At 41.4% G+C, this 21,494-nt stretch overlaps 3 protein-coding genes across 5 annotated transcripts; 2 read left to right on the top strand and 1 right to left on the bottom strand.

Moving 5' to 3' along the window:
* Positions 1 to 242: 242 nt before the first annotated feature.
* n4bp2l2 (NEDD4 binding protein 2-like 2) lies at positions 243 to 3,323 on the top strand. The gene is made up of 6 exons (XM_030744591.1): positions 243 to 338; positions 733 to 1,772; positions 1,872 to 1,996; positions 2,714 to 2,802; positions 2,901 to 2,977; positions 3,076 to 3,323. Exons 2-6 carry the CDS (start codon positions 733 to 735, stop codon positions 3,242 to 3,244), a joined length of 1,500 nt encoding a protein of 499 aa, XP_030600451.1. The 5' UTR covers positions 243 to 338; the 3' UTR covers positions 3,245 to 3,323.
* A 6,423-nt stretch (positions 3,324 to 9,746) lies between these two features.
* Positions 9,747 to 16,463, top strand: trmt9b (tRNA methyltransferase 9B). Its single transcript, XM_030744593.1, has 4 exons — positions 9,747 to 9,958; positions 13,605 to 13,804; positions 13,908 to 14,081; positions 14,432 to 16,463. Exons 2-4 carry the CDS (start codon positions 13,648 to 13,650, stop codon positions 15,352 to 15,354), a joined length of 1,254 nt encoding a protein of 417 aa, XP_030600453.1. The 5' UTR covers positions 9,747 to 9,958; positions 13,605 to 13,647; the 3' UTR covers positions 15,355 to 16,463.
* A 123-nt stretch (positions 16,464 to 16,586) lies between these two features.
* On the bottom strand, positions 16,587 to 18,910 carry hdac12 (histone deacetylase 12). Of its 3 annotated transcripts, none has more exons than XM_030744596.1 (8): positions 18,744 to 18,885; positions 18,467 to 18,610; positions 18,011 to 18,170; positions 17,737 to 17,933; positions 17,500 to 17,650; positions 17,228 to 17,344; positions 17,015 to 17,125; positions 16,587 to 16,934 (listed from the first exon to the last, which is right to left on the bottom strand). In XM_030744596.1, exons 2-8 carry the CDS (start codon positions 18,527 to 18,529, stop codon positions 16,747 to 16,749), a joined length of 987 nt encoding a protein of 328 aa, XP_030600456.1. In that variant the 5' UTR covers positions 18,530 to 18,610; positions 18,744 to 18,885; the 3' UTR covers positions 16,587 to 16,746. The 3 variants fall into 3 exon arrangements, with proteins under 3 accessions (XP_030600456.1, XP_030600454.1, XP_030600455.1); XM_030744594.1 differs by having other exon boundaries at positions 16,593 to 16,934; positions 18,725 to 18,907; XM_030744595.1 differs by having other exon boundaries at positions 16,785 to 16,934; positions 17,015 to 17,157; positions 18,725 to 18,910.
* Positions 18,911 to 21,494: the final 2,584 nt, after the last annotated feature.

The following is a 21,494-nucleotide window of genomic DNA, read 5'->3' as shown; positions in this document are numbered from 1 at the left end:
ATGATCCCAAGGAGACCAGCAAATCTACTACAGAATGGCTGAAAAACAAAAGAATCGAAGTGTTGTAATGGCCCAAAGTCCATACCACAACCTGACTGAAATGCTGTGGAGGGACAGAGAGAAGCGAAGAGAGCTATGCATAAACAAACGCCTGCAAACCTCAATGGACCGCTTGTGTCGCTCACGCAGTCAGCGGCCGTGTTGTCTGCCGTTAATAAGAAAATAGAAGAAGAATGATGTCACTTCCGTAAACACAAGGCGAGCGCAATGTTGTATCTGCACGCCGGTGTGTCGTGAATATTGCTTTTGCCTCTATTTACGTATCCCGAATATGTACGGTAAGCATCCGTGAATACCAACAGTTACTCTGTTGTTTTACTTTTACGTAATGAATTATTTTGTTTATTTGTTTATTTATTTATTTTTATTCGGTTCTCTGTATCTCGTACTGTGGCTCATTAGCCAAAGTGTAATGGTTAACTGAAGGCATTATTTTTATTTTAGCTAATTTATGTACAGTGTGCTGCCACGTGCACTTATATGTACACATACTCACACATATACATATGTAGAATACACAATATATCAGCTGATATACTCCTTGAGACTGTATATTGATATAGGGTCAGCAAAAAAGTATAACAAATAAAATAATCATAAGTGTAGCATGTAGTAATCCTTTGTATTTTTGAGGTGTTCCAGTGAAGTGACTTCTCATCTGTCTTCATTCAGATGTCTCACCCTGAATTGTCCTGTACGTCCTCTGATGCCACAGACAAGCCTTGTGTGAATGAAAGTACAGAAGATTGTGAGGCTGACACAAACACTAAGCATGTGGGCACTGATGGCGGTGCTCCAGGCAGCAGTGTGAGGGACCGTGTGTTAAAGGAGGTAGGATTCACCAGCACTGCATTCATTGGTCCAGCGTTTCCTCCACAAACAACCTCAGCTGAGTCTGTCATTGAAGACTCACTGAGTGAGTTTTACAGAGAGCTTGAGAAGATCGATGCCCCTGATGGTGCTAATGGTAACCCGGGGACACAAGATGCAGCTTTTGATCAGCCACTTGTATCTCCTAAATTACCTACCAGCAAAGAAACTCAGGATATACCTGAGGGGAGAATTGTTAACACAAGAGATTTTTCAGAAACAGATGGTTCCCAGAAAAGCAGTGGAAGAAAACAGTCAGCGTGGCCTCACTGGTATCAGAATGAACCGTACAGTCCCATGAGACAGAGGCCTGCCCCAGAGCTGAGCTCTTCTCAGTGGCATTATCCACAACCAAGGGATAGACCACCAAACCTGAGATTTCACAGACCACCATTCCCTCACCAACCACCACCATATGCATTCCCAAATCAACAAAAAACACCACCACATGTGAATCCTACATTTCAACATCCAGGCGTGGCACATCATTATCAAGAGGAGCTGCATTTTCCACCTTTTTCTCGCTTCCCACCTCCAAATGTATGCAGGCAACCCTCTCAGGGCTTTTATGGAGCTCCTCCACATCAGTTTGATAGGGATGAGGGCCGCAGCTATGACGGACACTCAGATAATGTAGATGTCAGGTGGCCTAGAGATAGAAATCACGAGCTCTCTCAGTTCAACGAAGACTACGACAGGCTCCAGAGATACGATTCGGAAAATGAACCTTGGGAGCAACAGCATCACTACCAGCCTCGTGATGATACTCATGCATACCATTCGGCCCTCGTGCTTATCTTGATGAGGGGATTACCAGGATCTGGGAAATCCACACTCGCCAGGTACATCAGTGTGTAATGCCGATTTAATTTCTGTCCATTTATTCTTATCTGACATGAATATCGTAAAAGCAGCACTTAGAGACTGATTATTTTTCACAGGGAGCTGCTCTCCACCGGCCCCAGCGGGATCATTTTGAGCACAGATGATTACTTTGCACACAAAAATTGCTACCACTATGACCCCAGCCTTCTTGGAGCAGCACATGAATGGAATCAGATTAGAGGTATTGACTCATTAAATGCTCATTCATGAGATTCAAGTCATAGAAAAACATTTAACGGTACTGAAGCAACCACAATGGCTCTGCAGTGTAGTGGTTCATGCATTCTGGAGGAGACAAACATCCTTTGGGTTTGTGTCAGGAAGGTCATCTGGTGTATTTAAATTTCTTCAGAGTATTTTAAAGTTAGCCACAACATCAAAACCACTGAAGTGAAGTGAATAAAACCGATAATGTGGTTCCAGTGCAATATTCTGCTGGAAAACTGTGGGTCCTGGCATTCAAGTGGATGTTTCTTTGATATGTGCTGCCCACGTTAACATTGGCAAAGGTACTCTTCAACAACAGGTGCTTCCTGCAGCAAGACAGGCACCCTGACAAACCACACAAACTGCTCAGGAACACAACGAAGAGTCTAAAGCATTTACACGCTGTCCAAATACCCCCAGTCCTTATTTGATTAGCCAAAACAAGCTCAATCCACGCAGACCCTAAGGATTCGCTGCCAACTTAATGGTGCCTGATACCACAGGAGACCCCTGGAGGTCACATGTGTATGCCCTGATTGGTCGGTGTTGTTTTGGCATGGGATGGCCTACACAATTATCAGGCAGGTGGTTTTAATGTTGTGGCTGATGTGTGTGTGTGTAGAAATTTGGTGTGAAGACAGTTTTCATTTTCTTGCCAGAACTTGTGAGAATCTCTGCTTAATCTTCTCAGCTAGAGACGCTCTTCGTGACGGCCTGTCTCCCATTATTATTGATAATACAAACATCCAAGCCTGGGAAATGAAGCCATATGTCCAAATGGTAAATAATTAATACTAACTATTTAATATGTTATTATTAATTATATTTACTTAGTTCATGTTTCATTAATTCTTCTACATTTCCAACTTCTGCACCAGGCCTTGGAGAGAGGATACAAAGTGGATTTTCGTGAACCCGACACCAGATGGAAATTTGATCCTTACGAGCTGGAGAAGTATGATTTTTCAGTTATTATATTAAAATGCTGTTAGACACAATCCAGACTTCACACTCTAACTTCATCTACTGCACTTTTTTTTTTTTCACTTCCAGGAGGAACAAGCACGGCGTTCCTCAGGAGAAGATCACACAGATGATGGATCGCTTTTCCTTTCCCATGTCCGTAGACATCGTCATGAATTCTCAAGAACCGTCTCACGTGAACCAGAGACGTCGACCGGAGCAGCCGCAAATGATGAGGCGAAAACAAAATTTCCATTAATGTCTGACAGAATTTAACAGCCACATAAATCTGCCTCTAAGACCATTTTTAGTGTAAAGATTGTGAATTTTTATTTCTATGGGATTTTTAAAATATTGTTTTGTATATTGTGATTTTTTTTTTTTTTTTTTTTTTTTTTTTTGTAAAAAGAAATATTTTTCTGAAGAAATTCTACATTTTAGCATTTAATGAAGTCTGCATAAAACCAGGAGTTTGTCCGGTCGTCCTCCGTCTGCTTTGTGTTTTAATTTTCTGGTTTGCTCGGTTATGTGTTAGCTGTTAAAATGGTTTTTAGTATCCTCTGTATTCTTCAGAGAAACTCAAACTCTGTCCTGTAAACAATGACTTTTATCAGTGATTTATCCTCTTGGTTACGCCACAATGTTCTTTTCTACTGTTTGCCAGCAACATCTACCAAAGGCCAAATTTTTACTAATCTCTCAGGAAGTACCAAATAGAAGCACTGCTGTGAGTTTTTTTTTTTTCTTGTTTAGTTCATGACCTCACCACTCAGGAGTTTATTGTAAATATTCCATTTCAGTCAAGTTGAGGTCTGGACTTTGATTCTTGATTGATTCTTTTCTTTTTCAGCCAGTCTGTTTGATTTGTTTAGATTTGCTGGTGAAATGAATGAGAAGTACTTTATTTATCCCATATTCAGGAAATCTGTTGTCAGAGCTGTGGAAATGATGAAAATAATAATTTAAAAATCTGATGGGTGTTTCTTTGGCCTTTCGTAGTTTTATGCATTTGACCGGTTTGACCGTGAGGTGAATTTGCTGTGACGTCCACTCCTGGGAAGATTGCGTCAATGCGTTAACGCACACCTTACTGAAGTGCTCACACCTGGCTGCTACTTACCTTCTTACTTCCTATGGAAGCAGTAAGGATGCCCTTAGTTTTTCACAGGGCTGCACAGAGACCTGTTTCACATGACTGTAAACTATACAGTGACTTGATGGAAGTGGTGCATTTCCATTTTCTTTCACTTATCCAGTTTAGGGTCGCAGGGTCACTTGTGCCTGTTGCAGCTGCCATAGGGCGACAGGCAGGGTACACCATGGAGAGGTCACCAGTCTGTCGCAGGTCCTGTTTTTACATCTTCATGGAATTTTTTTTTAAATACTGTATTCAAGGGAAATATTTTATGACCAATATTAGTACAGTCGCAGATTAGCGGTCTAGGAGAAAAGCTCGAGAGCCTGTATTTTAAGTCGTGTGTTCATCCGTGAAAGTGAATGTTCGTAAAGTGTCGCGTCTTTGGAAACACTGAATGTCTCCAGACCGGTTGGCCAAAGCACAATAAGCCATCTACAGCTGCTGCCAATTACTGTGGGGAACATTGGGTAGAGACCCTATTAGTGTAGAAACTCTGATATAGTGTTAAACACTGAGTGTGGAGAGGGCTTTGCCTCATAGCATTCACTGTTCATTACTGTGTCTCACAGGAAATCACACTTCACCCCCCCGCTCCCGCTGGTGCTCGTTAATGCTGCAACGAGGTGATGTTTTGTTGACACCCCCCCATCCCCTCAGTGTTGTGTTTAGAGGCAGAATTTTTTTTTCTGTGGACCACAGACTTTATATACTTAAATGTGTGTCTGCACTCCTGCAGACTGATTGAAAATGTTATGATTTTGAGAAAATGGTGTCCTGTTTTCAGATATTGGGATAGGTTAGTATTTGTCTTTGCAGCTTCACGTGACAGATCTGGGTTAGCTGTCCTGTTGCTCTGCTTGACATTATGCTGCAGCGTTGCATGTTTAAAAATAGCATGCTGATAACTGGATGCACATTAACCCAAATATGGTATATGCAGGTTTGGGTTAGAGAAGATGATCGGTGAAGAAAATACCAATAAAAGGTGGTGGGAAAAGGAGTGCCTCATATTTGTAGCCACCGGGAGGTAATCGCTTGTCACGCTTTTAACCAAATATCACTAAGTTCATAGTAGGAGTCCACATGATTGGTTGACCTCTTTGTCAGTGTGGTTTTCATTCTCATTTCAGCCTGTGTGGGGTTATTTTTCATTTATTTTTCAGACTGCAGCTCCCTGTTTCTACATTAGTTATTATTTTGCATTTCAGAGATTTTTTGGCATTACAAATTTTCCATAAAGTAAAAATGATGGAGGAGGATGTTATACGTGAGATGCAATAATCTTTCTGCTTCAGTGCTCATAGAGCACTTTCAACTATATTTATACAACTCTAATAAGCTTTTTATGCTTTAATCTGACAGCCTGGGGTTATTTGCTTGGGAAAAAAATGAAATCAAACAGTTTTCTAAGATTTAATATCAATTTAGTCTTGCATAAGCAGACTCTGTGTGTGTGTGTGTGTGTGTGTGTGTGTGTGTGTGTGTGTGTGTGTGTGAGAGAGAGAGACTGATTATGATTTTGAAACAGTGTAATGATTAAATGATTGCCTTATTTCTTAAAGGGGTTACACACCCAACAGAGTGTCAGTGGTAAATTGTGAGAAAATAAATGTAGAGAAGAGAACAGATAAATTGGATTTATCTGGTAAATAAAGGCTTATTGAATGTTAAAAATAAAATACAGAGCTGACCCACAGAGCTGTGTGTTTAGTATTTAGAAAAGGCTAAGCTGTGATATAACCTGACCTTGATTCAAGAGAATCAATGTGGAGGTCTTTTAAAGGGGATTTGAAATGGATTTTCTTTCCATCTTTTAATGTCATCTGTTTGCAGTGAAGAGCTGGCAGTTGGTGACCATTTAGCCTGTTAGATTTTCTTGGAAAACTCGGTGCTCAGGCCAGAAAACAAGCTTTAAAAGACTTTAATAAGTAACTCACGTCAAGAACAAAGAAGCGAAACCTTTTTTTTAAATTAAATGTAGTTTTATCTTTTTAAAGACAAATTGCACTCTCCAAAAACGAAAGAAACTTTGATCTTAGAATAATAATAAAAACAAGCTTTAATTAAGCATTAAAAAAGCTTATTCGATATTTATTTAAATAATGTAAAGAAACCAAATAATAGTATGTATGATTATCAGCAAATCAGTATGTATGCAATGTCTCAGTGCATTAAAACCCAGATGCTCTGTCTGTCAGTCAGCATGGGGGAGAGGAGCAGAGGAGAACCCCTGAGAGGTTTCGGCAGGGCTTCATTATATTGCGCTGCATCCCTAACTAGGTCAGTTCCACCCACCAGTTACCTGGAAGAGATGGAAAGACAGCCACAAAGGAAAGCAAGCCCAGCCCTGTGGCCATCACAGTAGTAAAATAAGATCTTTGAACTTTTAAGTCAAAGACACCAGTGTCAACACTGAGCAGGACAAGTGTTGACTTCTCATCTCTAATGTAAAAGCTTTGACCTTTAAAATTCTGGGGCTGTTTAACAAGCAGGACCTCGATAAAGCTCCGTGTCCGTGCATAAGCAGAGGCACTGAATGCAGACAACGGTGATATGGACAGAATTATAAGAAACAGACAATTTCCACAAAAAAACAAGATTGTTCTGGAGGAGGAGAATCTTGTTTTGATTGTTTCAGCAACTGTGCACCTGAAGAGGAGCACCTCTGCACACCTCTGCACAAAGACTGAAGAGGCATGAGTTTCCAGGGAGCTACAGGGCTTTTTTTTATGATTTCTATTGACATTTCTTTTTCAGGGTCCATTTAATGGGGTGGGGGAGCATTTGCACGCTGCACAGTCTGTGTTCATTCTGTGGAGGCAGTCAGTGACCTTCTTCAGGCGTGCTTAGAAAATGATCTTTCTATTAACAGAATAACTTATTATTCTAGGCTGGATTTTAGCAACTCCAACAAACCTTTCTGATGGACATACAGTGGCACTGATGACAAAAAAATAAATAGTATCATTTTACATTACTGCATATTCTGCCGTATACCACTCATGTAACCGCAGTGGCCACGGGGATTTACATCACTCAGAATAAAATACCTAAGAATATACAGTAAATCAACTGTAACACAATTTGCCATCCAACAACAGGAAGTCAGGAAACAGGAAAAGTCATCATCTGTGCAGGAGCTACCAAGCCCACGCTTCCTCCTGGCACCAAAAATCAGTCTCCCTAAAACCTCCGGTCAACCATTTAATGCGTTTAATGTATCTACTGGACTAGTTTATTTGTTGCCAGCTAATAAGCACAGCAGCAAGTGTTGAAAGTTTTGCTTAGGCTGGAGTTTGGTGACTCAGTTTTTCTTAAGTTGTGAGATAACGTCTGTCTCTGGGAAACATTTTCAGAAAAGCACAAATCTCGTAAGAGTCCTTGATAAACAGCCATTATGAAGGATGCTGCCTAACTGGATTCATGATTAAACAGATTTAAGAGTGTTCGGAGAGACTCAGAGTAATTAGAGTTGTTTAACTGCTGCTGAACCTCTGCTGAGGGGACGTCTGTGTTTCTAGTTATTTTCATTAGCCGCCAGTTTAAATGTGTTTGTGCTGTGTACTCCTCGGGTGTGGAGGTGTGTGTGATTTTAATGTGAGAAAGCCTGCAGCTGTGATGAGTGCTCTGTGCGCCCTAAATGGCGGTGATGAACCATAAATACGTTTCTGCTCTTAAGCATCTTAGGAACAAAAAGGGCAGATGAAATCATAGCTGACACCCACACGGGAAGCAGAGGACAACGACAAGTGGATGTGACAGGCTAATGTGCGCTAATAATTACCACAATAGAAACACATTAAGTGGCTTAATGGTGTAGAACTCAAAGCTCTTTATTTTTTTTTATGCAGTTCTTATAACCTCAGTATCATATGTTTGCAAGTAGAAGATCAGGATAAACTTTTCGTATCCTTTGTGCTCTTTGCAAAGCATTAAAAAATGGGTCATTATAACTAATATGAGGCGCTTATAACAGTAATAAATACCCACGTGTAGGTCAAACTAAAAATGCATCATATGAGTTGTTGTCAGCTTCTGTTTTAATTGAATAAATATGTTTTTGTCAGTTTTTCCTCCTGTTGCTGCTCTTGGTTGAAATCGGGGAACTTATAAAAGTTAAAATCCATTTAGCCTAATGGGAAAGCGGTGACGCATAAAATGAAGGACCTCATGTTCTACCTGTCACGATGTTTATTGTGGTCGTCACGTGAGGCTGACAGCCAATGACAGCCCTGCTCTGCAACCGCACAGAGTGTCATCTTTTTTTTTTTTTTTACACACTGAAGACCCATCAGTTCAGTCAAAACAAACACAGCAATACCGGATACTGTCTCGCTTAATCTTCAAAATAAAAGCGCAAGGGTGTGTACCCCCCCCCCCCCCCCCCCCCCCCCCCCCCCCCCCCACACACACACACACACAATGAAAAATGGGCAGTAGGCTGAGCCGCTGTGTAAACAGTACAAATACATCAATATTCAATGACTGGACATGGACTAAGATTTGCTAGATACGTATAATGAAAGTGAAGCAAGATTTCTTTTTTATTTGAAATATGTGAAATTATTTCCACAAGTTGTTATTAGTAAACCTTAAAATCAAATGAAGGAGCAGCTCATCATCTGCAACCACTCAGCCAAAGAGGCACAAAATAAAGCTTCATTTCCATCAAACGGTGGGAAACAGGAACACTTAAACACATGAACTTTTGTTCCCATAATTATTTATTTAATAGTTAAAGAAGCCATGTGGCATCATTTCTGCTATATAGTTACTGACTCTTTGGTTTGGGCATGTGCAGAGGAGGGATAGTGGCCATACTGGACAAAGGATGCTGAATATGGAGTTGCCAGGCAGGAGGAACGGAGGACATGCAGAGGGTTGGTGTGACAGAGGAGGATGCTGGGGATAGGCTGAGATGGAGGCAGATGATCTGCTGTGTCGACCCTTAAAGGGAGCAGCCGAAAGAAGAAGAAGATACTATGATCAAATTGCAACTTTATTAATTTATCATAATAACAGTATTGGTTCACTGAGGCAAGACTGCTGTCACTCACCCTCAGGTTTTGTGTTTTTTTTTAAAAGGCATAGTTTAAGATTTTCTTCTTATATTATTATACTGCATCTAGATGCAATTTTAGCTCCATCACCCTCAACAACCTTTAACCAACCAAATTAGCTCCAACATTATCAGTTTTTCAGACCAAACTACAATATTCTTGCCTAGCTACCTTTCAGAACTCTTTTTTTTTTTCTTTTTTATAATTTTACTTAATTTCTAATTATTTTACAGAATTTAATTTGTAGGTTCTGGTCATTTTACTGGACTACTGTTGATTTTAATAATTATTTCTAATTATTTAAACTCCTTTTATTCGATTTAAATCATTTTAGAGGTGCATCGTTGGTTTCGTAATTATCTTTAAAAAGTTTTGCTTGTTTTTCTTTCTTTCTTTCTTTTTTCTGGTTAGTTTTATGTTCTTAAATCGCACTCCTCACACACAAGCAACTATAGGAAATCCTTTTACTTTGGTTTGCTTTAATTTTGAAACACGTCACCGGAAGTTTTCGCCCTACCTTCCCGCTATCTTGACAGGTGTGGAGCGCCCAGTCCTGTGGATTTGGTGCCTTCCTGCGGCCGGTAGACTACTGGCGGTCACACACCGCACGCCTTTTCTTTGCTTCGTTTACCACGATGTGGTTGTGGATGAGCTCGGTGCCTCCTCGCCGCGCACCTTCCTCTGATCCACATGACAGGTGGATCATATAGATCCAGGGAAGTTTACCTCCGGCGACCCGAGGATAGAGGCGGATAATAGCGCGGCAGGTCCTACGGTAAGTGATTTTGGCAGGAGGGTGTGCAGTTTTTGACACCGGTTATCATAAAGCTATGTATAAATTGCGAACAAGTTGGGGAAAATTGTCTTTATTAATGTAATATATTATTTAAACTTCATTCTGGTTTACGTCAGTTGTTCACAGATCAAAAGAAACTTTGATTTGGACTCAAAGTTGTACCCCACCCATTCATAAATACATAATGTAGAAATGTAACTAATCACGGGGCTCATTTAAAGCCTGAGGGATTCATTGAACTGCAGTTTTCTTCCCATCTGTCTGCCTTTGACTATATTCTCTTTTTATTTACTGCACGTTTACCGGAGAGGAAAGTAAGCCCAGCGGTCTAAACCTCTAGATCTCTCCCCACGTGTTCATTCTGGCATATTTGACGGTTAAACCTGTTCTCTGTGGGCTGCCTGTGCTCAGCCCCGTCTGCTCATCCAGCACTAACATCACCTCAGAGCGCCGCGGAGGTCTGAGCTGTTAACGCGGTCCAGGAACATCTATTCAAAGTCGGATATTCGCAGAATAGTGGGAAAAGCTGTGCATTGTGGATCATTTATGATGAAAATATATTGGGATTAGAGTTATTGATGATTTGTCAAAGAATCCATGCACACACACACGCACAGACCCACAGAAACAGCGGCTGATTTTCCCTTTATCCCCTCGGTGTCCTGCACCTAGGACAGATCTGTGTGTCCTCTGATTTAATTTTAGTTCCCATTGTCAGTCAGAGGCAGTGCTCTGAGCCTCCCCAGCTGCTGGTTACATAATCTCAGCTGAGGACTGCCACAGTTTAGTGAGCAGAGGGGGGAAACTCGGGCAGAATTGAGCTCAGACAGCACCGAATGAGGCCAGATTACAGCGTTACATAAGGGATGTTTTACTTCCACTTGGCTGAGATGATGCAGATGATGGTGGTCCAGAAATAGGTCCGAGCGAAGGATGCTGCGTACGCTATATTGACAAATGGAGGAATGAAGATAAGCCTGTTAATGCACAGTGATTGTCAGGCCATAAAGAGACATATTTGCATTTCGTGCAGTGCACGTTGGGCTTTGTTGCTGATATCCTGTGGTAAGTGTTCACTGTGTGCACACTGAATGGGCACCAGTGGATATTACATTCAAGGACATAACCTGATGCCATCTGAAAGAAGTGGAGACTAAATGTCTGATAGTTTTCCTCCTTTTTAACCTCAACAAAGCACATTGTGGGACTGCACGGTTCAGTGGGTTGTGATGGTCTGCTTTACATTTATTAATGGGAATTTCTTTGCAGACAGACAAACAGAGAGAAATGGATATCAGATGTCTCTAAACATGCATCTGTTGACTGTCCAACTTGAAGTGATCGAGGATTAAGTGGCCTAAAATTAAATATTGTGCAGTGCAACTGCAGATAAGCCTAAGCAGTGGGAAAGTTGCAATATATTTTGTATAATACACACACACACACACACACACACACACATATATATATATATATATATATATATATATATATATATATATATATATATATATATATATTTACAGTGTGTGTTGATTTTACTGCATGTGTTAGCAGTGAACACATGCAGTAAAATGTGTTAGCAGTGAATTTCTGATATGTCAGCGCTGCCAGCTCTCATCTATCACAGTCGCTTGAAAACAACTCTTATCTCCCATCTCCGTGTCACATAGGGCGGAAAATCTGCTGCAACGTACACCGTCAGTGATTTTAAAGCTTTTGCAGCAAAGAGACCAATATTGTGCACTGATAATGCACTCTGTGTGATTTAATGTTCACTTGGTGGTTAATAATAGTGTGGCTACAAGAGATGTTTGAATGCAGATAAAGAAAGAGACAGCTGTCTTCTCTGTCGGCCTTGTCGGGAGTCTGGCAGTTTTTTGCCTCTGAAACTGTATTTTCATTGATGATTGCAGACTTAATGAATCGATTTAGGAGTTCAGCTGTTTATACAAAACATTAGAATTACCATTTCCTGCTGAGGTCAGCTGTATATTAAAAGTGTTAGTGTGCAAAAAAAAAAAAAAATCATGTGATGAATTTATTCAGGGTTTCTGAAAAGCTCATCATTATTACTGTTTAATGAATTTATTCAGCATTACAAGCATTTGATTTGTACATGTGCGCTCCTTGAAGTCAACATGTGATCAGAACTGTGGGTCTGCTTTGCATGAAATTAAATAAAGCACAACACAATAATCACAAAGATCAAATAAGAACTCTGTAGAGCCTTCCTCCCCTCCTGTAACTTAATGGGGTGGACAAACCTTCACAGCTATGAGATCATAAATCAGCACAGTGTACTGTCACCTTAAAGATCACGAAAACAAACGGTGAGAATGCAGAAGCTTTGAAAAAGTCGAATTCGTGCCCGAGTTGTTGTTTTGGATCGCATTTGTTTTTACAGGTGTGCCTAATAAAGTGACCAGCGAGGTTAGTGCTTGAGGGAGCTGCAGCAAGAGCACTGCAGGAGCTGTGGGCTGCATCCTAATAAACTGGGATGACTGCAGTGGGAGCTGTGAATAACACAAACGTCACAATTATACAATCCCTCAAATTTTCAGCTGAGTCTGAAACTCTGCAGAGCGTTACGTACAAAAAAATCACAGAAATGTTGTGAAGATAGTTTCTATGATTTTGGGTTCGTGGGGTTTCTTCTGTTTACTGCATATTATTTATAAAAGTTAATTGATTAACAGATATTTGTTGTATTATTTTTTTAAAAGCGTCCTCACTTATGTTGTAGTTTCAAACCAAAGAAAATATTGTACCCTGCAAGTACAATATTATACACGAGAGTACCCACATCAGCACAAGCTGTAACATGTTGATATTCAGCACTACAGTGCTGTCAGATCACAAGTAATGCAGTCACACTGAAAGCTGAGTCAATCCACATGTATGTGTATATTAGTCCTTAATTTCCAGGGAAATTGAAGGTCTTTCTTGGAATTAATGAAGGTCATATTAGGTAAATGTGAGTCCTCGAATGAGAGCTCATACTGAGGACCTTCCACTGCATGTGACACTGAAAGAAATGTTGCCATTACCTGAACCTCAGCTGCAGCATAACGCTTGCTTGCACAGCGTGAAGGAATCACTGAAAATCGCTCACTCAGACACAACTCATGTTTGTTTTGCGTCTTGTTACCGACACCAAAATGATTTACGTGTTGACCTTTTGCTTCCACGTTACTGTAAAACCAATTTCTCACAGCTGCTGTGGAAATGGACCCGTTGAGCGTTTGGTGTGATGAGCCGTGCTTATTTGCAGTGACTTAGTTAATTTATGTCCCCTAGTCTGTGTTTTTCTGCAGTTACGGACTCAAAATGACAAATTATCTCTGAGTTGTATTCACAGAGCTTACCTCAGTGTGCGCTGATGCAGCTGGTACTTGGAAGTACAAAGCCGAGGGTCTGACATTAAATTACCACCTGACAGGTGTTTGATTGTGTCTGCTGATTACTGTTGTGAGCTGACCTTGTAGGACATTAACAAGCATGCAGGGAGGATCTCCAATGTGCTTTTTCCATTTAGCGAGTCCACAATGGATTTTTTTTTTTTATTATTATTATTCATAGTGAAATGAACTATATAACCAGAAAGACTATCTTGTCCCTGCAGTCATGATGCTGTGAGGCTGCTGCATGAGGCAGCCTGGGCGAACATGATGGAGGAGGCTGCCAGCCAGCTTGAAAGAGACCACGTACACAATGTCTACGACAAGATTGCTCCATATTTTAACGACAGCCGCTATAAAGCCTGGCCGAAGGTACGACAGTTCCTGCTGGACCTGCCGGCTGGGAGCATCGTTGCTGACATTGGTGGGCCTCCAGCAGTAATATGATCTCTTTTTTTTTTTTTTAACCAGAGCACTGTTTTCATAATCACGCTCTTATGTTGTAGCTGACTGTCTTGTATTTCCAGGTTGTGGTAATGGCAAGTATCTCCACATCAACAAGGAGGTGTTCAAGCTGGGGTGTGACGTTTGTCGCCCCCTTGTGGATTTTGCCTGGAGCCAAGGACACGAGGTCCAGATGTGTGATGGGCTGCATTTGCCTTACAGAGACGGCTGCGTCGATGCTGTGCTGTCTATTGCAGGTAACGGGCGCACCTATAAACCTTTATTGAAGATGGGATAAGATGTTGTTGTTGTTGCTCTCAGTATGTAACAAATCACTCCTTTCATATGCATGACGCAACTGTTGCTGCTATCATCGGCCTCAAATTAAATTAAGTCATATAATAAGGTGTACCACAAACTTGCATTGCCATGCCAACAGTGTGAAAAATAATTAATGTGTCCTCCAAAAAAAAAGAAAAAAAGAAAGAGTGCAATTAGGTCCAAATAGGACAGCCACACTATTAATTTATCTTGTGTTCTATACACAATGGTGATGATACCTCATAAATTTATGCTTAATTCTGACAAACTCATGTTTTTGTCACAGTCATCCATCATCTGTCCACCAAAGAGCGTCGTATTCGAGCAATAAAGGAGATGGCTCGCACTCTGCGAGTGGGCGGGCGCATTATGATCTACGTGTGGGCCATGGAGCAGAAACGTCGTAAGTTTGAGAAACAGGACATCTTTGTTCCTTGGAACCCCAATCCTCAATTCCCTCCCGGCTTCAACAAGCCGAGAAGGAGAGCCACAGCACAGAGCGTGAGCGAAGCCATAGACAACACTGAAAAGCACAGGAAGGTTAGAAGCACATCCTCTGTGGCAGATGAAGAAGATCTGGGCCGCACCACGCCGCGGCAGAGGACACACAAACTGTGGTTCTTCTCCAGGTCCCTGGATTCCGTGTTCGACTTCGGAAGCTTGGGGATTTCCCGGTCATCCTCCAGAGATGTGAGCACTTTATCTTCGCCCACAGGGGAAAATGAGGGGAACAAATTCAACCTGAGTGGAAGAGGACGAGGGCTTATCAAGCAAGTCTCAAGCTTCTTTTCCCCTCCGTCTGTGATTGGATCAGAGGAGGATGTCTTTGTCACAGAGCAGCACAAGGGACCGAATGATTCTAGAGGCAACAACTCCACTAATAACAGCAGCTCAGTGTCTTTAGTGCAGGAATGTGGCTCTCTGCCTCTACCAGATCTAGTCTCCTTGCAGGGGGAGGACCTGAAGCAGTCTGGAGATGTAAGAGATGGAGGGCCGCTGGGAGAAGAGCTGCAGGGAAGCACACAGAGTCCTCAGGGGAGCGAAGGGCAAGTGGAAGGCTCCTGCCTGAGGTATTATCACGTCTTCAGGGAGGGAGAGCTGGCAGAGCTGATAGAGAATCACGTCGAAGAGCTTCATGTGAAACACACCTACTTCGATCATGCCAACTGGTGTGTGGTGGCAGAAAAAGTTCAGGTATGGAAAATATGACCCTAACTGGTCATGTTTGAGTTCACTTTGCATCGCCTCTGCCTCAAGTTTTAGCACTGAATTCCACATGTGAGAATAATGGCATTCTTTTAATTTAAATGTGCACATGTAGCCATTGTTGAAGAGATAATTAGCACTGAAATTCCCCAGTGCTGTCGTTCTCTACTGAACTGTTTGAAAATGAGATTATTATCCATAATTTATTTATTTATTTTACGGCTACGTGTCAGATATTTTAGAGAGCACCCACGTTTTTTATGGAAGTGTTCAACAATGGCTGTTACTGTATCAGATGGTTTTGTTTTTTTTAATTTTAATTATTTATTCTTTTTCAATAAATTAAGCCAACAGGCAGTTTCCAAATGTACAGTGTGTGAGCGCTCATGTTTGTCATTCAGTCACAGTGGGCTGCATCACTGCTACTGATTTGTCTTTTAAAAGAACATTTGTTCTCTTTGTGCTTTAAATGTGAGCCAAAGAGAAATGTATGAAACTACAGTATACGCTTCCATCTGCTGTTACCTTTTAATATTTCAGTGGAGGATTCTTGCTTTCTTTGCGTCTCCCTGTTGTAAAATTGCACGCTGCTTATCTCTCATATCAAGGACATGCAGCAGGTGTCCCGCTGTGGACGTCTTGGTGATGCTTTCTGTGAAGCCGCTCGTGTCTCTTTCACTGCACCGTCACACAAGCTTAGAAATGTGCAGAATCTCTTCCAAAGCATTTGTGCCATTTTCTTGTCTTATTCTGTTCCAGAGAACATGTGTGTGTGTGTGTGTGTGTGTGTGTGTGTGCGCGTGCTCTTGATGTTGATATTTCCAATAGTGGCGTAATATCTTGTAACAAGCTGGTATGTCTCAGCAAATCAACTGCCTCATATACTGTGAATAAACATTGCACTCTTATCACGAGTATATCGCTGCTTGATGTCAGAGACGAGACTTGGAAAAATCCTGGTTGTTTGTCCCCACTGTGCCAGAGTGGTGCGTTTCTTTAACTGAACAGTTTGTGTGGACCAAGTGGGTTTGTTTTAAGTGGCAAATAATGTCTTATGTGAGCTGATGTAAATACTTTGAATCTGTTTCTTTATTAAATGGGTTTTTAGTTCATGAGTGTTGTGTTGTTTTTACTGCCATTAAGGAGATTTGTTCATGCACAGTTTAATTTACATTAAGTATTTAGTATTTTTATAATCTTTTCCTCAAAGTCACAAGGTTATAACATTATAACATCGTGATTAGTCAGTTGCAGTGATTATGATGATGATGATGATGATGATGATGATGATGATGATGATGATGATGATATAGGAACAACATCAACAGGAAGAGGTCTGCTGGGCAGCTCCAGTAATAAAGGTTCATACTGCAAAAACTTGTGATCAGGTAACATTTATCTGCTATAATAAATCTGTACTGTGTACAGTAAATAAATATGCAAATGAAGTACTGGTTGTATTATATTACATTTTTGCAACTTTCCCAACGATGAACAACGGCATCGCCTCTCAGGTATCAGTAACCCACCGAGGATCCTCTCGATTAGGGGGATGAGTTTTACACGCCACACTCCCTCCAAACCTGAAACATGAATAACAGAGCTGTAATAGAAAACAATTTTTAAACTGGTCAACCTGTTTAATGAGCTGTGATTCATTTACCTGAGCTGCTGCTCTGTGGACGATAGAGTGTCTGACAGCCAGTCTGTCGATGTCTCTGGAGTATCCTCCACCAATAACAGCAGCGACGGGGACACCTCTGCTCACCAGAGTCTTCAGCACAAACAAATCTCTCTGATAGAGGCCTGAGAAATATTCAAAAAGTCTAGAAGTGATTTGAAGGTAAAGACACGTGTGTAAAAGAGAGTAACTCACCCTGGTCTGTCAGGCGAAGCCTCCCGAGTTCATCCTCCCAGTGAGGATCAACCCCTGCGTCATACAGAACCAGGTCTGGGCGAAAGGTTTCCAGCAGCCAGGGAAGGTGGGTCTGAACTGTTGGGTTCACCATCACACGTCATAGTGAGTTTGTGGAAAAAAAACTTCAATCAAATTAATCTTAATGTACTGAGAAATACATTAAGACAGTTCAAAATCAGCAAAGACATTTCAAAACATGACAGTTATTATAGTGGCCTGCATTTACATGCCTGCAGAGAGGTAATCCTCGTCCTCCAGCCCATCCTCCACGCTGATATCTAGGTCGCTCTGTTGTTTACGGAGGGGGAAGTTTTTCCCACAGTGCACTGAGAACGTAAACACAGATGGCTCCTCTTTAAAGATGAAAGCGGTGCCGTCACCCTGCAGGAAGTTTGACATATGACAAAAAAATGTAGCCTCTCAACAAAGAGAAATGCAAGTCCACAGTAGAGACAAGTATACTCCACCTGATGAACATCTAGATCCACAATGAGAACTTTGCATTTGGTCGGGGAGCTGTCCATCACATATTTGGCTGCGACTGCTAAATCATTGAGGAGACAAAACCCTGAACCATAGCTGGGAAAAGCATGATGGGTTCCTCCTGCAGTGCTGCAAGCCAGACCCCTCTGCAGAGCTACTTCAGCAGCCAGAACAGTCCCACCTGTCAACGAGAGAGAAGGTCAACAGCGCCATAACGGCATCTTTCCAGGTCACACGCATGGCGTGCATTCCTCTCACCCGTTTCATATCGACAGCGCCTCACTATGCCTTCACTCCAGGGGAACCCTGTCCTCCTTTGCTCTTGCTCACTTAGTTTCCCATTTATGAAGTTGTGCAGGTAGTCCTCAGTGTGCACACAGCTCAGTAAGTCCTTAGAGGCAATTTCAGGGACCCACACCTACTGTGAGAAAGGAAATGTACATCAACAGGAAAATGTGCTTTCCAACAGGGGAAAGTGATATTCATCATCAGTTCATCTGCTATTATATTTACTGTCTGTAAATCATTAAAAAGCAGCTCAGCATATAAAGTGTTTTGTCCAACTAAACAGTCGAAAACCAAATAATAAATAAATAAATAAAACTGCTTCCAGTGACACGTATTATCTGTCATTTAATATCAATTAATCGATTATACTCATAGGTAGACATTATAACAACTGCATTTTTATTTGGATACCAATGCCTCGCTCACCTGTTTCTCTGTAATGACCTGATCTTTGAGCAAACAGCGTAAAACCCGGGGGAACTTGCCCATTGGAAACCTGTGATTGGGTGGGAGGTCACACACATATTTGCTGTGATGAACTATTGGAAGTCCGCGAGATTCGTGTCTCACCTGTGAGATGGAAAAGGTGAGTTTAATGCTCGCATTACAGCGTTCAAAAAAAAGAAGAAGAAGAAGAAGAAGCCTTCAGTTAGCTTTATTTACATCAACAGAGAAACTTCTTACTAGTTCAGCATGAAAGCACCTGCAGGAGGTGAGGGCTTCACCTATCATCAACCACCCGACTTTGGAGCGAGGTCTTCTGGAAAACAGTCGCTTTATGCAGGTCATCTCTCTGACGAGAAGCGCCAAATTATAGTCGCTTGCATAAGACGGGAAAATGCTACGTTATATCCAGTTTAATGTTATGAAACGAGACAGGAAGTCCATAAAGTGTCCCGTCTAAACTGTGATGGGATGTTTGGCTGTTGCAGCGCTCAGCTGCTGCCATCTTCTGTTATGGAGTGTAAATGACTGCGCTGGTGTCCCGGGTTCTTATCTCCATCTCCTGCTTTGAGGTGAATCCTGCTGTCGTACAACTAGATGGTGAGTTTTGTTTTTTTTTGTTGTTTGTTTGTTTTAAATCATTTGTAGCCACAGATTTACGCATACAGTGCTGTGCATAAGTATCGAACCACCCCTTAATTCTTTATAATTTGCCGAGAAAATGGGAAAAGGTGCAGCGATTTAACGAAACGTGCAAACAGGTGGTGAAATGCAGTGTATAGGGCAAAATCAGAGTTTGTGCATTTCTGATGGGCTTGAAAGTCAGTATTTGGCAGAGGTAGCAAAAGTACTGACATTCTGTACTTAAGTAGAAGTACAAGTACTTGTGTTAAAAAATACTTTGGTAAAAGTCGAAGTACTGGTTCAAGTTCTTTACTTAAGTAAAAGTAAAAAAGTACAGGCTCTGAAATTTACTCAAAGTAAGAAAGTAAAAGTAGCTCTTTGGAGGACGTTTCTACCTGCTATTTTTGTGTAAAGCTAACTGAACCTTATTATATATTATTGTAATAATATAAAATAATACATGAGAACACAAACATTATTCCAATCTAAATTTTAATTTTAATGAATGCTCTCAGCTTGAATCACAAACTGTGAAAGGGAATTTAAACACAGCTCTGTTCTCTGTGTCCTCCATAGTAGAGGGTGACTGTGCCTCCACCTAAACACAAACATGAGGATACTCAGGGGTTACAGTGGGATTCAGAAGGTGGAGGAACCCTAAGATCAGCTGTAGTGGTTCTGCATGGGGAGAAGAATCACAACTTTCTATTGTGAGCTCCAGTAAATGATGTTGGTGTGCAGGCTGTGATCAGCTGACCTGCTGCTGCTGCTCTGAGGTTTACTGCTCTGTGTGGATGAACTGAACTCATAAAGATGTAACCCAGTATTTCACAGCTCTCTGAGCTGATCTCCATCCCCTACACTGACAGCATACAGGCTGTAGAAATGTTGGATTCAGTGAATGAATCTCAGCATCAGCAGCTTTGATTCAAACTCATCTCTGCTGCACTGATGGAACCTGTAACTCTGACCATGAACACAAAGTGCACCAACACAGAGCTTTACTGTAAATACAGTACAACAAGCTAACCCGTTTATTATGTACTAAACTGCAGTATTTTCATACAATCTTTGAATAACACAAAGTCAGCATACTTCAGTTTGTTTTCCAGTCCTTACCTTTAATTCTAACCTCTCTTCTTCCTCTCCTGTCCTCTTTCTCCATCTCTGAGTGAACTTCTCTCTCTTTGCTCTCCCTGAAATACAGCAGCTCTTCTTTTAGCTAGCAGACACACTGTGTGACAAACTGCACACACTTTGTGTGTTTGCTGATATTTGTTGAGCATTTAAAAATGTTGCATTTACCTGCCACACGTTACTCCCTTCATGCTCGCTCCTCTTCAGTAGCGCTAGCTAAGCTGTTTATGTCCCGCGAGCATAACTTACGGATTCGGTCCGGCCCGCTGTGACCTCTGATTATAGCGCTAAAAATGAGACATTAATTATATGGGTTTGTGTATTTAATCCCTTTGTACCCGATAAGCCCCGGTGATGGAGGATACGCCAGTACGATTGTCTCTTATATGTTAATATTCCTCCGTTTAGGCTCAGATCGCTTGATGACTGACGGCGTACTGACCGGAAACGCAAACTTCTTCTCTGACGTGTTAAAAAGTAACGAGTCTGTTTTGAAAATGTAAGAAGTAGAAAGTACCGATACTTGTGTAAAAATGTAGGGAGTAAAAGTAAAAAGTACTCAGAAAAATAAATACTCAAGTAAAGTACAGATACCTAAAAAATCTACTTAAGTACAGTAACGAAGTATTTGTACTTCGTTACTTCCCACCTCTGGTATTTGGTATTACCACTGTTCAGCACAGCCTGAACACTCTCAGGCAGCTTTCCTGTAATTGAAAGAAGGAATAGTTCTCCATGCTTCTTGAAGGGCATTCAAAGCTGGATGTTAAGCTCCGTTTTTGTTCAGTTCTCTGTCAAGATGATCCCACACTGCGTCAATAATCCCTGGGGCTCTGCGGAGGCCAATCCATGACTGATAGTGTATCACTGTGTTTTTCTATCCTGGTATACTTTTACTGAATGAGCAGTGTGTTTGGGATCATTGTCATGGCTAAAATACAGCCCCAAACCAGGACAGTCTCCACCATGTATGACCATGTTTGCAGACACTGTCATACTTCTCTCCAGACCTTCTCCTACATATCCATCAATCCATCCATCCATTTTCTTCTGATTATCCAGGGCTGGGTTGCGGGGGCAGCAGCCTAAGCAAAGAAGCCTGCTTCTTTCCATGTGGAGGAACAGCAGCTCAACTCTGAGTCACTCCCTATCTCTAAGAGAGAGGCCAGCCACCTTTTGGAGGAAGCTCATTTCTGACACTTGTATCTTGTTCTTTCAGTCACTACACAAAACTTGTGACCATAGGTGC

Source organism: Archocentrus centrarchus, chromosome 13, assembly GCF_007364275.1.
Source record: "Archocentrus centrarchus isolate MPI-CPG fArcCen1 chromosome 13, fArcCen1, whole genome shotgun sequence".
Taxonomy (NCBI): Eukaryota; Metazoa; Chordata; class Actinopteri; order Cichliformes; family Cichlidae; genus Archocentrus; species Archocentrus centrarchus.
Note: the sequence above shows the minus strand (reverse complement) of the source record. Positions and strands in the feature narration are given on the sequence as shown.

Coding starts and splice junctions, on each gene's coding strand:
- n4bp2l2 (XM_030744591.1), top strand. CDS start 733: ATGTCTCACCCTGAATTGTCCTGTACGTCCTCTGATGCCACAGACAAG. Junction 1,997..2,713: donor TGAATGGAATCAGATTAGAG/GTATTGACTCAT, acceptor TAATCTTCTCAG/CTAGAGACGCTCTTCGTGAC. Junction 2,978..3,075: donor GATCCTTACGAGCTGGAGAA/GTATGATTTTTC, acceptor TTTCACTTCCAG/GAGGAACAAGCACGGCGTTC.
- hdac12 (XM_030744594.1), bottom strand. CDS start 18,829: ATGACCTGCATAAAGCGACTGTTTTCCAGAAGACCTCGCTCCAAAGTC. Junction 17,651..17,736: donor TGGATCTAGATGTTCATCAG/GTGGAGTATACT, acceptor AACTTCCTGCAG/GGTGACGGCACCGCTTTCAT. Junction 17,126..17,227: donor GCTTCGCCTGACAGACCAGG/GTGAGTTACTCT, acceptor TTTGTGCTGAAG/ACTCTGGTGAGCAGAGGTGT.
- trmt9b (XM_030744593.1), top strand. CDS start 13,648: ATGATGGAGGAGGCTGCCAGCCAGCTTGAAAGAGACCACGTACACAAT. Junction 13,805..13,907: donor GAGCATCGTTGCTGACATTG/GTGGGCCTCCAG, acceptor TTGTATTTCCAG/GTTGTGGTAATGGCAAGTAT. Junction 14,082..14,431: donor TGCTGTGCTGTCTATTGCAG/GTAACGGGCGCA, acceptor TTTTTGTCACAG/TCATCCATCATCTGTCCACC.